This window comes from Diabrotica virgifera, chromosome 2, assembly GCF_917563875.1.
Source record: "Diabrotica virgifera virgifera chromosome 2, PGI_DIABVI_V3a".
Taxonomy (NCBI): domain Eukaryota; kingdom Metazoa; phylum Arthropoda; class Insecta; order Coleoptera; family Chrysomelidae; genus Diabrotica; species Diabrotica virgifera.
This window is the reverse complement of record NC_065444.1, coordinates 61,108,516-61,134,968: the sequence shown is the minus strand read 5'-3', so window position 1 is coordinate 61,134,968 and position 26,453 is coordinate 61,108,516. Positions and strand designations below refer to the sequence as shown.

The 26,453-nt window shown below is 32.7% G+C and overlaps 1 protein-coding gene across 2 annotated transcripts in view; it reads right to left on the bottom strand.

The window, feature by feature from the left end:
* The window catches only part of LOC114329294 (uncharacterized), a 40,814-nt gene that overhangs the window by 963 nt on the left and 13,398 nt on the right, over positions 1 to 26,453 (bottom strand). For both annotated transcript variants that reach the window (XM_028278338.2, XM_028278339.2), the window contains exon 3: positions 353 to 669. In XM_028278338.2, the coding sequence (XP_028134139.1) occupies positions 353 to 669 (317 nt within the window). The remainder of the gene's footprint in view (positions 1 to 352; positions 670 to 26,453) is intronic.

Below are 26,453 nucleotides of genomic sequence, written 5' to 3'. Positions count from 1 at the left end.
GCGGATAAGTTGATCGAATAAAAAATAGTTTTACACCAAATCAAGAAGAGCACAGAAAAAACAATAAGAATTCGAAAGTTACAATATTTCGACCTTGTAATGAGACTTCCAGAGAGGTTTAATCTTCTACACCTCATAATTTAGGGCAAAATAGCAGTAAGAAGAGACCGACGCCAAAGAAGAACATCATGGCTCCGAAATCTCCAAGAGTGAGTGGTATCAAGAGACATCTGCTAATCTTTTTCGAGCTGCAGTAATTAAAGTTTTTATTGCCAATATGCTCGCCAACGTTCGATAATCGGACCGGGTACTGAGAAAAGAAGAAGAACATTAACGTCGGAAGATAGCTTACCTCAATAGACTCTTTCTCTATGGTACCAGGAATAATTTTATTTTGGATTTCTTCTTTGCCAGGCAAAGTCAGTATTCTGATGTTATATGTAGGATATAATTTTACAAGTTCTTGAACAAAATTTAGTTTTTCTATTTCTTGGTAGTTGGGGTTATGTATGTGAACTAAATGAATCGTATCATTGGCGATTTCCTGAGCTGTAGCACATCTGGGTAGCCTCAAACTGGCCACCGTTAGCGTTGAGAGCACCAGTAACATCATCATGAAGAAAATTAATGCGGATACTGCTGTGACGACACAACAAGTTCCTATGTAATCTGTAAAAAACATTTTTTTAATAGTTTAATAATAATTTTAAAAGCAATATAATATGGCTCAAGATTATGACAATTTAAGCTATATGACCTGAAAATTAATTGAAAAGTGTGACACATGGGTCTAGAGGTGAATAAAATGAAAACCGAATACTTTTGCGTTGGAGTAGAACAAAAAGTTATCATATTAGTAGACAACATGATCACGATAGAGCATTGCTACGATTAAAATATCCAGATATCAATATTTCGTACGATGAAACAATACACAAATTCATAAGAGAAAGAAATACATCAGGTAGAAAAACCATCACAATGTTAAACATTATTTTATGGGACGAATCCATCAGCAAATAAAATAAAAAGAGGATATAATATGAGACTATAGTGAAAAGTATCACTCTATACAGCTGTGAGGTATGGCCACTAAAAGAAAGAACACTGGCAACGCTGAAAGGAACGGAAATGGATTTCTGGAGATGAGCAGCAGGAAGATCTAGAAGAGAAAGGATTACCAACGAACGCATTAGAGAAATAATGAGAATCGAACGAACAATCACGGATGATTTATCAATAAAACAACTTGTCTGGTTCAGACACATACAAAGAATGGTTGAACAACGAATGCCAAAGGCAATAAAATGGCAACCAGAAGCCAGAAGGAAAAATAAAACAAGGTAGACCGAGAAAAAGTGGAGCGAAGGAATAAACAGAGAGCTGAGAGAAAGTAATATAGAAGAGGGTCTATGGAACAACCGAATGAAGTGACGATTGGAAGTCGGAAAACTTGCAAAATTGGCAAAATTGCATTGAAAATTGGCAATTGCAAAATTGCACTAAAAATTGGCAAAGAACGTTATAAACCGACGTATAGTATTAGCGTTGGTATTAGTATGTTTATTGCTTAATGTTGTTCTGAAGCTATTTTCTTGTGGCATTTTTACAATTTTAACTATTTATAATGGGAAATAAGCCACAATATTATTAAAAAATGATTTTTATTAATGTTTCGACGCCCAAATCGGGTGCCGTTGTCAAAATACAAAATACTACTAACATAAACAAAAATTTTGTTGCTTAGTAAAAAAATTCTTCTAATAATTTATTTAATTTGACTCATTTATATCGGCAATTCAGATACATGATACATTTTAAAGTAGAAGACTTTATTACCAATATTTATGAGTTTCATTCCTGGGACGACTTTACTGAAAGATAGTTCATTCGATTACATGAAATCAACCCCAACTCAAGAATATCCGTCACAAAAAAATCATAGCATGTGATCTGTCTTTAAAAAGACAACCATATGCAACGGTGACATTAAAATTCTCACGTTAGAGATTTCATAGTAAATCACGAGGGAAAACCAGGAAAAACCTCGTGATACTATCCCGACATCGTAAGTATTTGGTCTTACATTTAATTTGCTCTCAAAATTAATACCAAATTCTGACTTTACTATAATTTTGTTTAAATTATAAATAATATCAATAATACATGGATATAAGTAATACTAAAATATAAAATATGTACTAACTCGACTATTGACTTACTAATTGTGGTATTTTCTTTCTATTGACTTCCTCTTTCAGTATGGGTATCCACATCCTACTGCATCCCACCGAGTAATTTGCGACACAATTGGTTTAGTTTAGCATAATTAGAGCCGCTTCTTTGATTTTTCTCTTTTTACTATCTGTTTCTTTCAGGACTATACTTGAATCTCTCCACTGAACTCTATTTTCATTATCCCATGCGTGTTGACATATTCGAGATCTATCAAATTCTCTATTTTTAATATAAGATTGATGTTCACTTATTCTAACGTTTAATGGTCTTGATGTTTCACCTATATAAAACTGTTCGCATTCACAAGGTATTTTATAAATACAATTCTTTGTCCTTTCTTGTTCATTGTTAGGTTTAGTTTTAGATAGAATAGATCTCAATGTGTTGGTTGTTTTGAATGTTGTTGAAATGTTGAATTTATTTCCTATTGTTTTAAGTTTCTCGGATAGTCCTTTTATGTATGGTATTGATATTTTCCTCGTATTATTTCTTGTGAATGTTGTAGGATCCCGTTCTATGTTGTTCTGTTCCATTCGATCCAATCTTGACAATTCCCTATTTATAAACGATAAAGGATAATCATTTTTTAATAAAACAGATGTTAAGAATTGTTTTCCTTCTAAAAATAAATTTTCGTTTGAACAAGTAATTTTGGCTCTATCATATAAAGATTTTATGATTCCCTTTTTAATGTTGATGTTGTGATTTGATTTGTAATTGAGATATCTGTTGGTATGTGTTGGTTTTCTATACACTTCAGTCTCATATCCAGTATCCTTCTTTGAGATAAAACATCGAGGAAAGGCAGGGTGTTATTATATTCCTTTTCCATTGTAAATTTTATTGTCTCTTCTTGATCGTTTATAATATTCAGGAATGTATCCAACAATTCTGATCTATGAGGCCATATTGAAAACATATCATCTACATATCTCCACCATACAGTGGGTTTTAAATTTTGTTTAGAAATGATATTAGCTTCGAAATCCTCCATAAATATATTAGCCAATAATGGAGATAAAGAGGAGCCCATTGCTAGACCAAAATTTTGTTTATAAAATTCATTATTTAGTTGAAAATAGGTATTATTAGTACATAATGTCAATAACTCCATTATAGATGATACATTTAGTCTTGTCCTAGTTGTCAATGTATCATCATTCTGTAATTTCGTTTTGATTATGTTTAAAGTTTTATCTAATGGCACATTTGTAAATAAACTGTTTATGTCAAAACTTACTAAAATATTATTTGGATTAAACTCAATAGTTGATAATTTGTTTAAAAAATGTTTTGTATTTTTTATAAATGTGTCATCATTATTAGCAAATGGTTTTATAATGTTTAATAAAAATTTTGATAGTTCACTACAAGGAGAACTGATGTACTACAAATGGGTCTAAGTGGTATGTTCGCTTTATGAATTTTCGGCACTCCATAAAAATGTGGTGACTTACTGTAATGAGGTGTCATTAATTTTCTTTGATAGTATGTTAGATCATTTTTAAATTTGAATAAAGTTCTATAGATTTTGTTTTCCAGTGTTTTCGTTGGATTCTTCGTTAATTTGGTATAAGGTCCATTTGTAATTAGATCTGTAATTTTGTCCTCATATTGTATTTTATCCATTGTTACAGTTGCATTTCCTTTATCCGCTGGTAGGATCGTTATGGAGTCATCATTTTCTAAAGTTTTTAAAGCTTTCATTTCCTCTTTACTGATGTTCTGTTCAATTTTATTTGTCTTTTCCAATTCAAGTTTACATAGTACCCTATACTGTTCTTTTTCATGAGTTGGTAAACACTGGGATATTTTTTCCACTGAACTAATTATGTCTAATTTTGGAATAGATGGATGAGTAACAGCATAGTTTAAACCCCTTGACAATAATTTTTTAATAATATTATGGCTTATTTCCCATTATAAATAGTTAAAATTGTTTATTGTTTATTTTTATATGTGAGGGTATAGTAATTCCCTAAAGAGTTTTTACTTAAAAAAAGTACTTACTGCTTGTTCTTGAAAATAGAATAATGTATAGCTTGTTAAATTTGAATAGGTTAACAAAGGATTACTATGTATGTATAACTCAAATAGGAATAATCGGCGAAATGTTCATAGAAACTGCACGATTGTGATTATTTATTATTAAAACAATGCATTAAGCACGTATTTGAACTTTTGTGTGAATTTTTCGTTATTTATGGTTGTTTTATTATTTATGAGTCAAGCAACTCGAAAATATAAAATTTTGAGAATATGTGAGACATCAAATACAAGGTGTTTGTAAATAAGTATGACAAACCTTAATGAGAATTACATAAAAAAAATGACAGTTTGCTCTACATATAAACAGATGTCTGCAAATGCTTCGTTTGTGAGACACGGGGTGTTGAAATTGTTTTTATAACTAACGATTTATTTATTGTTCTAAAACCGGTTGAGATATGCAAATGAAATTTGGTGGGTTTTAAGAGGAAGTTATTACGCACTTTTTGACTAATATGGGCGCGCGTACGGGTAATGGTCTGAAATTAAAAAAAAATAATACGCCAGTGAGATATTTCAAATTAAAAATCATTTTCGAAGTCCTCGTTAAATCTGTAAAAAAATATATGTTCCCTTTTTTTCATAAGAGCGACGCTTCGTTTTCATGCAAAAAATAAAACATCTTAACGCTTACAACGTATTCGAAATAAGTTTCTATACATTCATAGAGAAAGTTACATTATGTCGAATACTTTATATACTCCTGTCGCCATGGGTGGTGTACAACGGCCTTTTTTATTCAGATGGACATACCCAAGTTTTTTTTATGTATTTTGACCCGTAGAACACGAATTTTTTGCGTAACAGTTGATCCGGATGTCGATAAGTTTGTTAAAAACAAAGAACTTGAGGAATTACATAACAGCAATTTATCGCAAAACAAAACATTTTTTTGTATTTTTAGGTCATTCTGAGCAAAAAAATTCTTACGAAAAAAGTTTTTTCGTAGAATACATAGTTTTCGAGATAAACACGGTTGAACTTTCAAAAAATCGAAAAATTGCAATTTTTGAAAAGTATTTGAAAGTTCGAGTCAAATTATACCGGTTTTGATTATTTACATTGCTAAAAACTAATTTCTTTATTGTCAAACAAAGATTTAAACAAATAGTGTTTCCCGTGCCCAATCATTGTAGTGCATTCTTACGTAAAAATTGTTTGTAGCGCGCCTACTCGTTCGATTTTAAATGAGAAATGCATTGAAAACATTACCCAAGCACTATCTATGTGTTTATAGCTTTGTTTAACAATAAAAAATAAATTTTTAACAATGCAAATAATCAAGACCGATAGAATTTGACTTGAACTTTCAAATGCGGAAAGCAGAATTGCTATTTTATTTTTTAATCAAAAGTTAATCGGGTTAAAAAATTGCAATTTTTCGATTTTTTTAAAGTTCAACCGCATTTATCTCGAAAACTATGCATTCTACGAAAAAACTTGTGAGGATATTTTTTGCTTCGAATGACCCAAAAAAAATTTTTGTTTTGCGAAAATTCGCTGTTATGTAATTCCTCAAGTTCTTTGTTTATAACAATCTTATAGACATCGGGATCAACTGTTACCCAAAAAATTCGTATTATACGGGTCAAAATACATAAAAAAAAACTTGGGTAAGTCCATCTGAATAAAGGAGGCCGTTGTACCTCCCCTGGCGACAGGACTAATAAGCGTTAAGACGTTTTATTTTTTGCATGAAAACGAAGCGTCGCCGTCGTATGAAAAAAAGGGAAGATATATTTTTGATTGCAAATTAAACAAGGAATTCAAAAATAATTTTTAATTTGAAATTCCTCAGTAGCGTACCATTTTTTTAAAATTTCAGACCATTACTCGTACGCGCGCCAATGATGAATATAATATGTTTCATTGTATGTCAAAAAATGCGCAATACAAAATGAATACAAGTACCTGGAATAAACTGGCGGCTGATCGGCCTATGTAGGAGCGGTACGGCAAGGGATAAGGGCTTGCGGCTTGGTGATACTCCTCCATAGATCCCTACCGAAAGGCGTTGACGCCTAAGAACGGTGTATATATATACCTCTTAAAACCCACCAAATTTTATTTGCATATCTCAACCAGTTTTAAAACAATAAATAAATCGTCACGAGAACCAAATTTTAGACTAATTTAACTATACAATTGAAAGATAAGATGCAACTGAAAGAAAACAAACTATCATCTGGAATTAAATCGAAATTAACTTACCCTCGTCTCGAAAAGCAGATCATTTTGAAACTATTAAAGCGCTGTTTTTTGCAATTAATATAATAGTACCGACACTTATTTCCAGTCAATGATCAGGAAAATAATTGAAGTTATTGTGCAAAATTATACTTCATTTATATATCACATTTATTTTGCAGATTTCGAATTAACCATCTGAATTAAATGTCGAATTATAATAATAGTACAGTAACGAAGCAAAAATCTATTAGTACAAGATAATTTAAGGCATAATAAAATATTGTATCTGCATTATAATAATAATATTATCATAATACTACGATCGCTTCCTTTGCTGATGACGTACCAATACTAGCGGTAAATTAAGATCACATACAAGCCTCACAAGATCTGCAACACGATCTGGACATACTCAGTGAATGGTACACAAAATGGCGAACAAAATTAAATAAAACAAAATCATCTCAAATAACGTTTACAAACCACCACAACACATGCCCACCTGTAAGAATGGAAAACGTACGAATACCAATAGTAACAGACGCTAAATACCTTGGCCTTCATCTTGACCAACGTCTTACTTGGAAAAAGCATATACAGACTAAAAGAAGACAACTAGACTTAAAATTTCGGCAAATGTATTGGCTCCTTGGACGCAGATCAAAACTCAACATTCAAAACAAAATTCTTCTGTGCAAAGCAATACTCAAACCTATTTGGTACTACGGACTACACCTCTGGGGCTGTGCAAAGTCAACATCACTGAATATCATCCAAAGATTTCAGTCTAAAGTTCTAAGATCAATAGTGGATGCATCATGGTATGTAACTAATCAAACACTTCACGAAGATAAAAATGTATACCATCTTACTTCACGAAGACTTAAATATACCTTTCATCAGAGAAGAAATCCATCGAGCATCGGAATCACAAAACGAGCGTACCATTCACCATGACAATGAGTTAGTAAGGGAATTATTCCATAATGGCCCTGTCACAAGGAGACTAGATAGAACCTGGCCTCAGGACCTATTTTAAAACTTTAACATAAATAGAATAAGATGAGACATCATTGCCTCTTCATGCCCAAAAACATGGAACAAATTTACTTAATACTCTTTTAATGATGTAGATTGTAAATAAACATAATTACATAAAAAAATCTGCATTATAAATGGATAAATCAGGACTAAGGCATAGCCCGACAAGTTAAAAGAACAGCAACACAAGTGCTGCTGGGATATAGAAGATGGCATAAGAAATACGATTTATGTAATAATAGAAAAGGTCCTATGTGCATTTCACGTTAAGAATAGAACATTGCGGAGATAGCCCCATGCATTTCTTATGAGCGATATAAGCGCACCGATGCCACGCTGTACTGACTAGAATTAATCGTACATCGGCAGTCGAGTATCCACCCGTACGCGAGAGGTTTGGCAACACTGATCTCCGTAAGCGTAACGTTCTATTCTTAACGTGAAATAAACAAAAAGTAGTAGTAAAATTGCACAATATATTTTCGGAGAGCCTTTTGAACGACTTGTAGTGGAAATCCTCTTGACGAATTGACTACAGCAGTAGAAACATTCATAACACACGTCGTATCAAGAATGAAGTTCCTTTAGAGTTGCATTCTGATCAAGGACGAAAATTTGAATCAGAATTATGGCACAAATTAATGAAAATCTTGGGTATTAAGAAAACTCGCACTATGCCTCTCCATTCGCAATCAGATGGAATGATCAAAAGACATTATGTAATAGAACTGCACATTTGTCAATACCTTTAAATGTTCGTCACTAATAATCAAAAAGATTGGGATACTTTAGGTAATTCATCTATCATTGTTAGCTTATACAAATGACCAGTTATCCTCCTTCGATGATGATAACGGGAAGAGAAATTAAGCTTCCTCAAGACTTTTGGAAGATTGCCTCCCTGCGAAAAAGAACGTTCATCCCTGACATACTTCGAAAATTTGAAAGAACAATTGGAAAAAGTACCAATTTGCTAGTTTATAGAGTCAGTGCGATAAAGACAAGGGCAGGCTCGACATGCATACTACCAGGATAACTTTCTAAAGTGGTCACTCAGTATGGTTATATAATTTTAAACGCAAGAAAGACTTTCCCAAAATTTCAACTAAACTGAGACTATGCCGTCATGCCGAAAATACACAATCTAATCTACCGCATCCAGTTTTCGGCTGGAATTAGAACACAAGGTTCGATATATCGAGAGATTAGCTCCATAGCATGGAACTGATACGCTCTGTTGGTTCAGTCGGTCTCTCATAGACAAGTTATTAGAGGCGAATTACTATAAAGGAAGGAGCAGTGTTATGACAGTTCCGTAAGATTTATTACAAATATTAAAAGTCCCTTAGCGAAAAAGAAGAAGTATTAAAAACCAAAATTCGTTTAGACCTCATTGAAATAACCTTAAGTGTTTCGTAAGGTTCTACCGTTTTTACAGGATCGGCCTGGTACTCTTGTAGGATTCTTTCCCTGTAGCAATTTAGTCTCTTTCTCATTATTTCTGCCAAGATTTTGTATACAGTACCTATCTAGTAAGAATATACCTCTATGCTTATCATACTTCAGTTTTCCTTTTTTATGCATATGTATAAAAAAGCGAGCATATGCGGGCCTCATACCAATCAGTGACATTATTTTATTTTTCCATACTTCCAGTATTAGTTGATATACCCCTGGCTTTTACATGTCTAGAATTATTGGTTATCTTCTCCCATTTATTCCGGTCACTTGGTTTCCCTTTCGTATTCGTATTATCTAACTAGGCATCTAGCTTTCTAGGCTTCTGTTTTCGCTATAATTTTTGAATTTCTATACATTCTCATTACTTTCTTATCTGTTTGTCTCCTCCAAGTTTTGTTTGTCGTTTGTACTCCTTCAAATGATTTTCTTCGAATATTTTTTAGATCTCCAACTCTCTCCTGCTGGTTTTTGATCATTTCATCGTTTATAAGAAACATCTAATTTAACCAGAATTTGACCACAAATAGAATTCTTCCTTTTCTCTTATTCGCTTTAGGATTAGACCATGCGGCCAGAAACAAAGTAAGTAGTACATACATAAACCTAATATATTTTAAGTTAAGGTTCTCTAAGCCTGACCGACCTTTTTGTTAAGAATAGATATAATAAACATTTTTTTCCAGGTGATTTTTTGTTAAATTAATCTTAATAAACATTTTGGGATAAGGAAAAGAGTCACACTTTTCTCATCCAAGGGTTTTTCTTAGCATTTTTTATTAATTATTGATTACCTATATACCCACCCCACATGGTAAGGCCGCAAATCACTCAGTGCATATCACTCAGTGCCAAAAGATACATAACATTGTAGGGATCGTAAACGTTTAAACTTCTTAAATTTTTGTAAGAATGTCCGACTGATGTGTGTACTTCTTACAATTAAAAAAATATATGATCTAAGTCTGCCGTTTCATTGCAAATATCAGAAATATTGTTATAGTCTAAGAGCTAGTGAACCCTCCGAGTAACGGTTTTCCTGTAAGGCTAGAAATTTGTATAGTGATAATTCATAGCACACCAAGGCTAAAAACCATGACCTGGCAGGCATCAGCCCTGCACGTGTATCTACCAGGTGAATCGAAAAGTGCATAGTGTAGGGGGAAAATAAACTTTCCCCTGTAAAGTTTAAATTTAAGTATGTGTTTGAGTAAGTCATTTAGGCTACGGCTCCACGGGCTGGAAATTGACGCTAGCAGTAGCCGCAAAACGAACTTAAGGTTCCACGGAACGGAATAGGAATAGCCGAACTGAACCGACTACGCACAAGTCCTGTAGTCGGTACAGTTCGGCTATACCTATTCCGTTCTGCGGAACCTTAAGTTCGTTTTGCGGCTACTGCTAGCGTCAATTTCCAGCCCGTGGAGCCGTAGCCTTAGAAGAAATGTGTACAATGACAGGCGATTCTGAACAGCATAAGACTTTGCCAGGCGAGGAGAAAAATTAGGGGTTTTTCCTAAAATATTTTTTTTTGCATCGAACAAAGTTTTTTTAGGGTTTTTGAATCATTCCAAACAGAAAAGGTCTTTAGTGACTTTTCTCTTAGGTTAATAGTTTTTGACATATAAGCGATTAAAAATTTACAAAATCACGAAATCGGCCATTTTTAACCCTGAATCGGACTTTTAACTGAAAATTTCAATGTTGCCAACGTAGGTAGATATTCGTTAAACATCAATTGATGAAATCCCGAAGAGTTTTTTGCAATACAATATTAAAAACCTCTTTGTTTTTATAATTTTTAATTTTAATTTAACGTTTGAATTGGCATAAATTCATTATCTCGAGAATGGGCAAATTGGAAGAGAAATTCTCAGACAGTACTAATTCTCAGTAATTAGCAGTAATTCTCATACAGGTCGATTTTTATTTTTAACTTAGGACTTTTTGGCATATATAATACTAGTGACGTCATCCATCTGGGCGTGATGACGTAATCGACGATTTTTTTAAATGAGAGTAGGGGTTGTGTGATAGCTCATTTGAAAGGCTATTTAATTCTCTATTTAGTAATATAAACATAATAAAATTTTTTAGGAAAAACCCCTAATCTTTCCCCTCGCCTGGCAAGGTCTTATTCTGTTCAGAATCGCTTTATTTTTCCCCTAAACTATGCACTTTTCGATTCAACTGGTAGATCCAGGTGAAGGGCTGATGCCTGCCAGGTCATGGTTTTTAGCTTTGGTGTGCTATGAATTATCACTAGAGAACATACCCCGGAGCTGACATAAATTCAGACCATAATCCACTAGTAGGCGTAATGAAGATAAAATTAAAAAAGATCCAAAAACAAACAAATATACCACGATTCGATGTCTCAAAGATAAAAGAAGAACCTATACGTCAGAGTTTAAAACAAGAAATAAATGATAACTTAAAGAAAATCAAACAAGACGTGATAAAGACAACAGATGTTAATGACAAATGGAACATGATACAAGAAACGTTAGTAGAGGCAGGAAAGAAAATATTACAGACAAAAATAAGAAAAAAACAGAGATGGATGACTTCAGAAATCCTAGAGTTAATGGAGGAAAGAAGAAAACATAAAGGCAGGAATAAGGCAAAATACAAAGAAATACAGAGGTTAATAATAAAGAAAATAAAAGAAGCCAAATCCACCTGGCTGACAAATCAATGCAGTGAAATAGAGGAATATTCTAAAAAACATGATAGCTTTAATATGCATAAGAAAATAAAGGAAATCACAAATACACAGCGAAAAAAGAAAGATGCCTTCTTAAAGACATAAATGGAAAATTATTATAGAAGTCAAAGAGAAATTAAAAAAGTGGAAGGCGTACATAACAGATCTGTTTGAGGATAATAGACAAGAACCGGAAGAAATCGATAGCGAAACGGGACCAGAGATCATAATGGAGGAAATCGAACAAGCAATACGAAACGCAAAAAACGGAAAAACTGTAGGTCCAGACGAAATACCTGCAGAATTACTGAAATGTCTAGACGATGAAACTCTACCTGTACTACTGGATCTGTTTAATGAAGTATATAAAACCGGAAAAATACCTCAGGAATGGTTGGTGTCCACCTTTGTAACAATACCTAAAACAATATATGCCAAAGATTGTTCAGACTATAGGACAATATCACTAATAAGCCATACCCTCAAAATATTTCTAAAGGTGATTCATGGAAGATTATACAGAAAGCTAGAAAATGATATGGATGATACCCAATTTGGGTTCCGCAAAGGACTTGGAACAAGAGAGGCATTGTTTGCATTTAATGTCCTCTCTCAAAGATGCTTAGATATGAACCTGGATATTTATTCCTGTTTCATCGACTTCGAAAAAGCGTTCGACAGAGTCCGACATGAAAAACTAATATAATTATTGAAAAACAGAGATATAGACAGACGAGACTTACGAATTATCATCAATCTGTATTGGAATCAAAAGGCCAATATAAAGATAGACGAACAAGAGTCCGAGAATATTGATATAAAGAGAGGGGTAAGACAGGGTTGTGTACTGTCGCCGCTACTGTTTAACGTGTACAGTGAAGCCATATTTCAGGAAGCGATAGCGAAACTAAGTGATGGAATCTCTATAAACGGAAGAACAGTAAATATCATAAGATTCGCTGATGACACCGTTATAATGGCAGACACCCTTGAGTCGCTACAAGAATTGTTAAATAGAATTAACGATTATTGCATTCGATATGGACTCAAAATAAACAAGAAAAAAACTAAATTTATGATTGTCTCAAAAAATATACAACATGGAAATGAAAGGGTAATACTAGAGCAAACCCAAATAGAAAAAGTAAAGACATACAAATATCTGGGAACCTGGGTTGATGACAAAAATGACCAAAGCAAAGAAATTAAAGTCCGAATTGAAACTGCAAGGCAAGCATTTATAAAAATGAAGACACTGCTTACAAACAAAGACCTTCAGTTGCCTCTCAGATTGAGGGCTCTAAGATGCTACATATTTTCTATATTACTATACGGAATGGAAGCTTGGACATTGAAAAGGCAACATATAAGAAAAATAGTAGCGTTCGAAATGTGGTGTTACAGAAGAATGTTGAAAATTCAGTGGGTTCAAAGGATTACCAATGTTGAAGTGCTACGACGTTTAAATAAGGAGTTAGAAATTATGAACAGTATTAAAACAAGAAAACTAGAATATTTGGGTCACATTACCAGAGGAGAGAAATATGAGCTGCTGAGAGTTATTATGCAAGGAAGGATCTAAGGAAAAAGAAGCATAGGAAGAAGACGCATCTCCTGGCTGAGGAACCTTAGAGAATGGTTTAACTGTAGTTCATTACAACTGTTCAGAGCAGCAGCCAACAAAGTGACCATAGCCATTATGATATCCAACCTCCGCTAGGAGATGGAACTTTAAGAAGAAGAATTATCACTATACAAATTTCTAGACTTACAGGAAGACCGTAACTCGGAGGGTTCACTAGCTCTTAGACTATTATCAATAATTTTTATTTTGTATAAATGTGCCTGATAGCAAGCATGTCCAAACTACATCCGAGATATGGTTGTTATGGAACTTCTCGGATAGTTGTAATCAGAGCTGTAAAAGATACTTTTTAAAAGTATCTAGATACTTTTAAGATACTTGAGGCAAAAAGTATCTTAAGATACTAAGTATCTAAGATAATTTTTTGTGAAAGTATCTAAAGATACAAAATACCGGAAAAGTATTTAGAGTAAAAATATCTTAGATACTTTCAAGTATCTAAGATACTTTTGAGTATCTAAGATACTTTTAAGTATCTAAGATACTTTTAAGTATGTAAGATACTTTTATGTATCAAAGATACTTAGATACTTTTCTAGTATCTAAGATACTTAGATACTTTTGTAGTAACTAAGATACTTTTAGGGTATAATATAAAGGTGCTCGGTACTCTACTACTCTACAGTAGATTGTCGATACTTTTGTTTTAAAAACATCATTTTAACCCTTTAAATTATCATACAATTTTAGTTTAAGCCAGCAGGTACTTTGAAATGGTATACCTTATGCTTTGGGGTAGATAAGAAATAAAAGGCGTTAAGTTATTACAAACTAATAACTATGTATTGAAAACAAAAATCAAACATTAAATTTTCAAAACAATATAAAATAAACATAAATTCGTGTGTTAAAAACAGCATAAGATGCATTATGCATTAAAAACAGAACATTCAACATAATTAAATTTTCAAACACAATAGGATAGGATATAAAAAATAGTAACATTTTGGTAGCTAATAACTAGTTAGTATAACCACTAGCTTTTAGTAAAACTAAATTTTCAAAAGCATGATCAGACAAGGCATGACGTCGGGGTGAATTAATAACAGTTGCAAAAGAAAACATTCTTTCAACAACTGCAGAAGAAGGTAATGGCGTATTGAACTTTTTAAATAATTGTTCTATAATATTATATTTTTTTAACATTTGTATGTTGGTTTCAGAATCGGCCAAATGTTGTAATAGTTGCAGCTCAGCTTGTCGTTTATAATCTAAATCAGTATAGCCAGTGTTTTCGTTTTGCGTTTGAAGATCGGAGTTAATATCAAATTCAAAGAAGTCGTTTTGCATTTTGTTACTTTTCATTACAGTAGTAATGTTATTTGTACTTACATCAAATTGTTTTAATTGTTCCTCATTTTCCTTCATAATTTTTATAGCTTCTGTAATTACCAAATCCTTAATTTCACTAAGGTCATTTTCGATATTCCTGATTCCTCGAAATGCAGTAAGCCAACGTGTTTTAAATAAAGGATTAGTAACTGCAGCAATTATTGCAGATTGGTTAGTCAACTTAAGAAGTTTTTCAAATCTGGAGTTTAAAGATACTGTCAGCGCGTTCAAAATAGGTTTCACATATTTAAACTTATTGGTTTTAAGCTTTTCAATTTTAACAAACAAGCTTACGATTGATGGTAGAAGGAAACCGTAGTACATATTTTGTTCGCCTTGAAGAATGTCAAGTGCCAAAGCAAACGGTTTTAGTATTTGGCATAATTCTGCTAAATAATTTAGATCAGTATCTCTGAGCCGATCTTGTTTTGCAAAATTTAATTTTTCGTATAGAGATTCCAGTTTTTCTTTAGACTTAAGAATCTGGTTCAGAGCATCGAACATGGAATTCCAACGAGTCACACCCGGGTAACTTAAAATATGTCCTAATACTTTTTTTATCACTTCAGCTGATTTAGGACGACCTGCTTTTTTCCATATATGATTACACCTAGCTATTGCTTGTTCATGTTTTGATCTAAGAGAACTGGTTGAATTAATTATTTTCATAATATCAGTAGTTGTTATTAGGGCAAGTGTATGACTTGCACAACGTATGTGTTCAGATAAAGTAGGTATGATCATGATCAAATTATTGTCACTTAAATTATTTGGAAGGAGATAATTTTCGTTTTCAAATATGTCAGGAATATTCTCTTCATCCTCCAAAATATCTTCCTGATCTTCCTCAATGATGTCGATATCATCTTTTGGCACTTGTTGTTGATGTTCACCGTCGTCACCAGTGTAGTGTAAAACATTATTTATACCAAAAACACCAAATGCTTTGACAAAATTTGAGCCGTTGTCAGTAATTGTTGCTAACACTTTATTTGGATGTAGATTATAAGCAGTATGTATGTCTTCTAATAGTTCAGCTATACGGTCGTGTGTATGCGCTCCAGAAAATCTTCTACATGCTAGCGTTGCTGACTTTCGTAGAAGTTTGTCGTCAATCCAATGACATGTAACACCAAGAAAACTTCGGGTTTTGCATGACCAAATGTCAGCCGTCGTGCAGACGTAACGGATATCATGTAATGTTAATTTTAAGTTTTCTTTGTTCTCAGACACCATAGAGGAAATTTTTTTTACAGCTGTAGGCCTGGATACAATTTTTAAAGGAGTAATTCCCTTCAATAAATTTAAAAAGCTACGATTTTGTAACAACGACAAAGGTGACATGGTATCTACAATAAACTGAAGAAGTCTTCTGTTAAATTTATCCTGTGTAACATTTTCGGTCTTTGTAATCATTTGTCTAATGTTCATTTGCCTATCATTGATATTTTTAATTTCCAGTTTTTTCGTAAGTTTAGAACTTAAATAATCCTTATAAAATGTTGAATGTTTCGTTTTAAAATGTTTTAAGAAGTTACTAATAGAACCTGAATTTCCCTTTAAATATTTGTTATTAGGTAAACACATTCTACACTTATCTATAATGTCTCTTGTCCCGTCAAGTTTTTCTAACATTTGTTGCGTAATTTCAAAATATTTCCCATCAAAGAGATTTGAGGTTGCTGCATTATGATGTGAGGATTGACTATTAGTTACAGAAACAGAACTAGTAAAACTACTAGCAGCAATAGCACTAGTAGCAGCCGAGTTGTCTGAATCTGAATCCTGATTTTCATAGGTTTTTTCCGAAGATTTTGAAGAGGAGGCACCGCCAAAAAAATTTCTGAACTTCTTTTTTGTTGTTGTTTCAGGAATTTCAGGAACATATGTAGGGTTCTTTTTCATCTTCACTTGGTGTAAAAGGGTCAGGTTCAGGTGATTCAGGTTCAGTAAATGTCATGTCAACATCGACATTTAGTTCTTTATCTTGACAATTCTCATATATATCCATCTGAAACAAAATTGTCAAGTTTTATGTGGCCCCGACCCTAATTTTGTTAGCACTACTATAATTATTTTTTGAATGGTTTTACAAGGACCACGCTGCAATAACTACTTAAACTTCAAAAAATAAGATTTTTAACACCCTGTATCTCTTAAACTTCTAATTGTAGACCCCAAGTATTGAGATTGTTTGAATCGGCTTAATGCAAAGAATCCAAAAAGATGAAAATATATATCAGGGGCAGGGCGTTCCATTTAAAAAAATATTAATTAGTTAATCCTGGAAATATGAAACACCCTGCCTGTATAAAAGTAAATAATTTTAAAACGTGAAATTTAAAGTTGTCCACAATTTTTATAAATAGGTTTTTTTTTGTACAGTATCAGATATATCGAACTTTACTGCACCATTGGGAATTGGGACACCCTGTCAGAGCGCAAAAATATCATGATAGTTTATATAAATATAAATATCAAAATATCGGATATATTTGATATATATCGGATATATATCCAAATGTGATATTTATATATTTTCGAAAAAAGTTACAAAATGGAAAAAAAGCAGAAATAATAAGTTTATTCAAAAGTAAATATAAAAAAAACATGTAAAGCTAAATAAAAAATTAAGTATGCTAGTAAAATGTGAAATGATATTACGCTAAAGCGAAAAAACAAATAATGCTAATAGATACATAAAAGATAAAAATAAGAAACAAAATTAACAAAAATATAACCTTTGATGCCTTTGAAACAAAACCATAAATTCCTTCTTAAATAATTAATAAATTGATACACTCTTAAGTCTTCAATATAAATCAAAATAAAAACAGAAAAGCAATAATATTATAAAATAACTTAAAAACATTAATTCCCGTCAAACTTTATAAAACTGAAATGTAGGAAAGGAAATAGAATATTGATATATATCTTGATCTTGATATTTATTATAGATAAGTATCAAGATATATATCAGTGGATATATATTTTTGCGCCCTGCACCCTGTAGATACAACCGTAATGTTAATTTTATAATTTTATTTTGATTTCTTTGACCATAGGATTTTAGGTATTCTACTCTACATTGCAGGGATCAGGGATCATAATTTATTGAATCACTTAATAATGCTGCGGGCCGGCGGGCGGGATGCAAAGAACAATACACATCGTCTCTCCCGCTACGGCCGGCGCGACAGGTCGAAGCTTGTCGGATCATGAAAAGTATCTATTTCTCAGGTCCTGAGTAAGTATCTAAGATACTTTTTTGTATCTAAGATACTTTTAGTATCTAAAGATACTTTTAAAGATAAAAGATACTAGATACTTTTAAGAAGTATCTAAAGTAAAAGTAACTTTTAAATGAACCAAAAAGTATCTTAAATAAAAGTATCTAAGATACTTTTAGTATCTTAGATACTTTTTTTATCTTTTTACTAAAGATACTTTCAGCTCTGGTTGTAATATTTTTAAACCAGTAATTTTTTCAAGTATCGGGTTCTAGCAATGTATATCTTGCGCCTTTTGTCAAAATGAAATGTTTGTATTGTTTAGACCATTTTTTATATAAGTTATCCTTAGCAATATTTATTTCCTCATCTAATGTTCATAAGGGTGTAACACCTTCTCCCAACTGTATGCTTTCTTTAGCCGCTTTATCAACTTGTTGATTGAATGTGATATCTGAGTGCTTTTACCCAAACAAAAATAAGTTTTCTAGTTTTTTGCATTTGAGAGAGCAAAGTTTTTATTTTGGTTATGTAAGTATGACTATATGCGGAGTTGATTTGTAAATGTGATTGTAAACTATTTAAAACCAAATGGTAGGGGAGCCCAAGCGGGGATTTCTGCAGTTACTCGAGCGCGTCAGATTATCATATGGGGAGAAACGTGGTACCCTGCAGATGTACCTCTGCCATATATTGGCTCTTAACACAGGGGAGTTCGTTTAGGGGGGCCCGAAAAAAAAAATCTATCCTTAAAAATACTCGAAATTGTCAGATTAAGATAAGGTAAGTTAAGTACATGCAAAACAGTGTATATTTAAAAAATCTGACGATTTGAGCGGGGCGTAAGGGAATTGGTGAGTCACAAAGTTTCACAAGAAAAAGGCGAATATTTCGCGAAATGAAAGTCAGATCGAAAAACTAAAAACTACACGTTCAATATTTTTTAAAAATCTATCGACAGATACCAAACACGACCCCTCGCAGAGAGGGGTGGGGGGTAAATTTTAAATACAAATCCCGCGATATTTAGTAAAATAAACATCAAATCGAAAAACTGCAAAATACACTTATTTAATATTTTTGAAAAATATATCGAATGGTACCAAACGCGACCCCCCACGGAGATGGGGTGGGGGGATACTTTAAAATCTTAAATGGGAGCCCCCATTTTTTATTGCAGATTTGAATTCTCTGCATAAAAATAAGCAACTTTTATTCGAAACATTTTTTCGAATTATGGATAGATGGCGCTATATTCGGAAAAAACGATTAATGGAAATGGAAAATTAAATTAAAAAATGGCAAGCGCCTGCTAAAATGGAAAATTTTACTTAACTTTTTTTGGTTTTAGGACCTAATAATCACAACCCAATAGGTCCCCAAAGCGCTCGAGTGACTGCACATTTAGCATACTTTGCTCCCCTACCAAAAAGTGAATCAGAAAAAATTATGGAGTATGAACTATTATTTTCCATTATAAATTCTTCCTTGAGAAAACAGGTAAATTGCACCTAGTTTCAAGACTCTTCTTTCAAGGTTTTTATTTTAAGAGTTATAGCACACATAGACAGACAGTCATACTATGTATGTAGTTCCCACAGACTATAATATTATTATGGTTCCCATAAAAATATTCTTTAAAATTACTATTATAACGTAAATATTTGTTTTATAGATTCAATATTAGAGATTCAAAATTTAGAAAAATCTACGAAAAATAGTGTGGAGTCTATTGACAGGACTATTTTGTGTTTTACACTAGATTTAGAGATAATAACTTCCTTCTTACATATACATGACAATATTGAACATGCACATGCAAGGTTACATTTAATGAATAATCAATTAAATAAGATTTACTAAAGGTATTACGAGTAGGTATATGTCTCATATTGGCGAAATATTATTTTATGTGGGGTTAAACCATAAGACTAGAGCAAAGTTTACCAAAATGAGAAGAGTGCTCTGCACAAGAGATGTGAACTTAAAGCAAGAGTTAAGTTGGCTAGGCGCTATGTTTTCTCGACTTTGTTTTATGGAATGGAAGTTTGGACCTTGAATGCGGCATCATTGAAGCAACTGAAAATATCGTGGACAGAACACGTGACAAACAAGGAGGTCTGAGAAAGATTATTAAAGGAAAGGAAATCTTCAATACAATCAAAACAAGCAAATTGTAATATCTCGGACATACTACACGTGAAGAGGGATACAACTTGATTCAATTGATAATGCAGGGAAAGATTCAAGAAAAAATAAGTATAGGGAGACGTAGAATATCGTATAAATGAGAGATTGGTACGGATCTACACCAAATGAACTTTTCAGAGCAACCGTCTCCAAAGTCAGAAATAGCTATGATGATTGCCTATCTCTGTCGCGGAGATGGCACTTGAAGAAGAGGAAACCACAACTGATTGTAATGAGGATTACATTTTATCTTTGTTTTGACGTTTCGATTTTCAATCCGGTTAAACTGTTGAGGTTTCCTGTGTAACCATTCTTACATTCGCGACTATGCACTGTTGGTCAATTGGCTACCCAAGTAGCACAATAAAAACATTTTAGTTTTATTTAAGAGGATGGGTACGTATTTTCGGCTGCAATGCTATTCAAATGGGGATTCATTTTTTTCGCATCCTGAGAAAGATTACGTTATTAGCGAGGGCCGAAAGTCCCCGAGAACTTCTATAATGTTTATTTTAATAAGTTACAGGGGTGAAAAACTAAGAGAAAATTTAGTGTTATTTTTAATTTCAAATATCTCATTCAAAATAAACTTTTTATTTAATCTAAGGGACTTTCGGCCCTCGGTAATAATTTAGTCTTTCATTCTGCGTTTAGATTTTTCAAAAATATTTATTGGTTTTTTCAGGATTCGAAAAAAATGAACACAATGTCCGTGGTAATATTTTCCAAATCTATCTTTGTCATACAACGCACTCAGTCGAATAGAATATTGTCAGCATATTGTCAGTCAGACACTGACAATCAGTGACAATTTTAAATATTTGACATGAATCGGGAATATTTTGAGTTTTTGATTAAATAATATTGATATATAGTGTATTTGATTAATAATTGATTTAAGACGTGAACTTTATAAAAAGTTATTTATTGTGTATTATTTATGGAAGATAGAAGCAAAGAATACATCAAGATATATTCTGTGATCCAAGTATTTTGTTGTTAAAGATGTTCAAAATTGTAAGCGTTCCATAGTATGCTTTTTCTCATGAGCATTTTTCAGTGCGTCACAGTTTTTCGATTTCTTTCTAACGCATTAAATTATATATGGCAGAAAAAAAGGCACGTCGGTGATTACTTTGGTAATTATTCTAGTTCGGTGATTATTCTAGACCCATGGCCTTAAGGTTTATAAGGTTTTATTGTGGTAAATAAGAAGATAATGGTTTTAAAGTTACCTTGTAGATATACTGCCAGAACTTTAAAACTGTTAAGCATTTGTCACTAGTTTTAAAGTATCTAATAAGAGTACCAAATAAGACTAATTAATCTTAATTAATTTTAAAATGGTTTATTCTCAGTTCACTTTAAAACTAATCAGTTTTATGAAGAACTTCCTGGCTGTTTGGTTTTATTAGATTCTAGTTTGTTACCTTTTACTTTTATTGGGACCGTGCAAGTTCGGCAAAGCGACCCCTATTTCTACGCTCTATACTAAAATTCGCACTTTTAATTACATTGGCCAATTATATTAGTCCTGGTTACTGGATAATTGTCAAGGCCATAGTCCAAAAAAATAATAAGAAGAAAAAATAAGATTCAGGTTATGTTATGAAAACGTGAACAATTGTATGTAGTAAATAAAATTAGTTATTAAAATGCAGTACTGCAAGCAAAATAAAATTAATTAAATTTACCTTTATATAATAATTGCATATCATATCAATATTGTGGAGCAATATATAATTTTTTTGCTTCATTGACAGAAGGTACGAAATATACGTCAATTTGACAATTTCAATTGACAATATGAATTATTTAAGATAGTTGCAATATTTCTCCGCGACTCGCGCAGGGTCGTTTCTCGTTTCCCCTTCCAAGTACTTGCACGCCGCGAATTGCAGTTTTAAAGATACTCCTAATATTAGATACTAATAAAACCTATTATTAAAACTACTTGATCTTAAGACTATTATGTCAGTAAAACATATGCCTTAAAACTATTTTTTTAGTTTTCTTTAAAGTTGCTTTCTTAAAAGCAATTAGTAGGCTATATTAAAACCAAACGCTCTTAACTGAATCAATTTGGTTATCGTAAAGACATCCCCTATTCTTTCATGTCCAAAATGGTCGGCATTTGTTTTAGAGCGAAACAGTGGTGTAGTGTGTTGTAGACACAGTAAAAAGTAGAAGTAGGTACAGTTAGTATGGAAGAAATAAGTCGCATGTACTTAAAATATAAACGAACTGGTCATTTTAAAAGAAAAATACAACACACACAGCACTACGACACCCTCGATTTTAGGTTAGATTCACATTAAAACCGACTGGCATTATTGACAGCAACATTAAAACTAAACGGTTTTAATTTCAAGGCAACCTAGCATTTATGTAGGATATATGCTTTTGGAAAGGTATAAAATAAAACTATTCGATCTTAAAAATTCTTGTCGATAGACCAAATAGTTTTACAGTTGAGTCCGCGAGTCTTTACCCGTGCGTCATTAATACCTGGCGAGATAAAACACATACTTTTTATTTAGCATCATTCTCTTCCACGCATGAAATTAATGACAAACCAGCTGCCGTCTGTTATTAAGTAAAAACACATGTTATTTTTATGAACGATTTAGACTCAGTGCATTGAAAAGAGATAGGTACAAAGAAAGACGATTGGGGATGTCTTCATATATTTTAAGTACAATTTCTGACGTTTTGGTTTGTTTACTTTTGTGGCTGTCAGTTTGTTGAATATTTTGCTGTTATTTGTCGAATTTTTGCATTTTGAAGTTTTTTATAGTATACAAACAGTTGTTTTCACAACTAATTTTATATTGGAGTTAAAAATTTTGTAATAAGTTTATGTTATTTTACGATAAATTTTGACAACGTACAAAGCTAACCTCATTGTTGACACAGTTGAATGCTTGTGTTTAAGGTTCCGCCAAAGTAAATAAAATAACAAAAAGAAAATATGTTATTGAATTCTTTTATAAATTGTTTATTTATTTATTAACCAATGATAATAAAATAATTTATTAAGCAACTTCAAATGTAGCTGTAATTATGCACCAAAATTTTAAAGCAAAACTTAAATTTGACATTCTATTTATTTGATAACGTCAAATTTTATACTATAACCCGTGATCGGAATAATATCCACTTGCCGTTGCGTTTAGTAAATTTACGACTTATTTCGTATGCTTTAAATGAGGACGCACGGGTAAAGACTCGCGGACTCAACTGTATTTGGATTTCGGCCATATTGCTTTCTGGAGATGCTGAAAGCCATGATATATTACAATATAAGGCTTACATAAAAATTATAAATAAGCGTCTTTAAGACATAAATTCGATTTATTTTAACATTAAAACATTAAAATTGTAGATAAACGTATTTTTATTTCAAATTAATATTTTTCGGATTTAAATTTTTTTAATATTTTTATTTTTTAATCGCCAAAAGTCAGAAATTTTAGGGTGCCTGGGTTATTTAGACCTATTTTTGTTAACAATATTAATAAAGTTGGGTGCGCAAGTGTTTTTCTACCTTGACAGTCCGAAATTACCAAGTACTTTTTATTATTTTATGGTTACAAATACGTATCTTTCTATCATAACACATGTCACATGTAAGAATTTGTTTACCTATATGATGGTAGGGGAGCAAAGTATGCTAAATGTGCAGTCACTCGAGCGCTTTGGAGACCTATTGGGTTGTGAAGAGTAGGTCCTAAAACCAAAAAAAGTTAAGTAACATTTTCCATTTTAGTGGGCGCTTGCCATTTTTTAATTTAATTTTCCATTTCCAACAATCGTTTTTTCCGATTATAACGCCATCTCTGCATAATTCGAAAAAATGTTTCAAATAAAAGTTACTTATTTTTTCGTAAGGAATCCAAATCTGCAATAAAAAATGACTCCTATTTAAGATTTTAAAGTAACCCCCCACCCCACCTCCGTGGGGGTCGTGTTTAGTGCCATTCAATAGATTTTTTAAAAATATTAAATGAGTGTATTTTACAGTTTTTCGATCTGATGTTCATTTCGCGAAATATCGCGGAATTCGTATTTAAAATATTAAATTTACCCCCCACCCCTCTCCGTGGGAAGTCGTGTTTGGTATCATTTGATAGATTTTTAAAAAATATTGAGCACATATTTTTTAGTTTTTCGATCTGTCATTTATTTCGCGAAATATTCGCTTTATTCTTGTGAAATTTTGGGACTCGCCCATTTCCTTACGCCCGGCTCAAATCGTCAGATTTTTGAAATGTACTTTCTTTTGCATGTACTTAACTTACCTTATCTTAATCTGACAATTTCGAGTTTTTTTAAGGATAGATTTTTATTTTCGGGCCCCCCTTAACGAACTCCCCTGTGTTAAGAGCCAATATATGGTAGAGGTACATCTACAGGGTACCAGGTTTCTCCCCATATGATAATCTGACGCGCTCGAGTAACTGCAAAAATCCCCGCTTGGGCTCCCCTACCATGAAGTATATGGGTTTAAAGAATCATTTAATATGGTAAATTGTCTTTAAAAGTCTTCATTTAAGAAACCTTTTTAAGTTTGCTATAAAACTGCCTGCACTTAAAGTGTCTTTTAACATGGTTTTAAAAGCACTTTCACAGCAGCTTTAAAACCAGTTGCTTAAGAAAACAAAGTTTTAAGAAGGTTTTTATTTTTGGTTTTATTGCCCTCTTTCAGAGTGGGCCCTTTTATGCTGAAAGCGGTTTTATTGCAACCTTAAGGTTTACTTAAAAACCAAATGGTATTAATTTTAGTTTTATTCTACAGTTTTAAAGCATCCTTCTTCTTCTTCTTCTTAGCCTTCTATCGTCCACGTTTGGACATAGGCCTCTCCCAACTCCTTCCATCGGTCTCTATCCTGAGCAACATATTTCCAATTCGTTCCGGCTACTCTTTTAATATCATCAACCCATCTCATCTGTGGTCTTCCTCTCGGTCGTTTACTTTGGTAAGGTCTCCAATGTTGTATCGTGGCATTCCAACGTTGGTCTTTTTGTCTAACAGTGTGGCCTGCAAAGCTCCATTTAAGTTTGGCAACTTTTGTTGTTATGTCCTCGACTTTTGTTTTTGATCTTACCCAGTCGCTCCTCTTTTTATCTGACAGTCGTATACCTAACATTGCTCTTTCCATAGCTCTTTTTGTTGTAGCTAGTTTATTCATATTTGCCTTGGTTAGGGTCCAGGTTTGACACCCATATGTCATGATAGGAAGGATGCAGTGGTTGAACACTTTGGTCCTCAAATATTGAGGTATTTTGCGGTTCTTAAGTATCCAACCAAGTTTTCCAAATCCTGCCCATGCTAGTCTTGCTCTCCTATTAATTTCCGCACTTTGGTTTTCTTTGTCAAGTTTCAGGATTTGGCCTAGGTAGATATATTCCTGGACTTTTTCTATCTCACTGCCATTTATAGTTATGCGTCTGGGGTCATCTGTGTTTGTCATTATTTTTGTTTTCTTCATGTTCATTTTTAGACCGACGTATTGGGAGCTGCCTGCGAGTTCCTCTATCATAATTTGCAGTTCCTCGAATGAGCTCGCTATAATCACAATGTCGTCAGCGAATCTGAGGTGATTTAGCTTCTTGCCATTAACGTTAATGCCATAGGTTGACCAATTTGTCGTTTTGAAGACGTCTTCTAGTGCTAGGTTGAAAAGCTTTGGCGATATTACGTCTCCTTGTCTCACGCCTCTCTTAATAGGGATGGGATTTGTATTTTCGTCTAGTTGTACTATCATAGTTGCATTTTCATATATATTATGTATTAGTTGTCTATATCTCGAATCTATTCTACAATTATTAATAGCTTGTTCTAGCATCCTTAAAAGACTTAATAAACCTGTTCGGTGCTACTTGGGTATGCCAAGGCCATAAAAAGGAAAGAAAGGAAAAGGACTGCATTGATGCGAATCTATCCATGATAAGAATATAAGAAAGAAGTAAAAAAATATTTAAACGTCATCCTTAAGAGGATCGTTACGTATTTTCGGCTGCAATGCTATTCAAATGGGGATTCATTTTTTTCGAATCCTGAGAAAACTAATAACTATTTTTGAAAAATTTAAACGCAGAATGAAAGATTACGTTATTAGCGAGGGCCGAAAGTCCCTGATAACTTCTTTAATGTTTATTTTAATAAGTTACAGGGGTGAAAAACTAAGAGAAAATTTAGTGTGATTTTTAATTTCAAATATCTCATTCAAAATAAACTTTTTATTTATTCTAAGGCAGCGGTTCTCAAACTGTGGTACATGTACCACTGGTGGTACATATCACTATTTGAGGTGGTACACAAAACACACAAAAAATTAAAATAGTAGTACTTAGTAAGTCTTGGTAATAC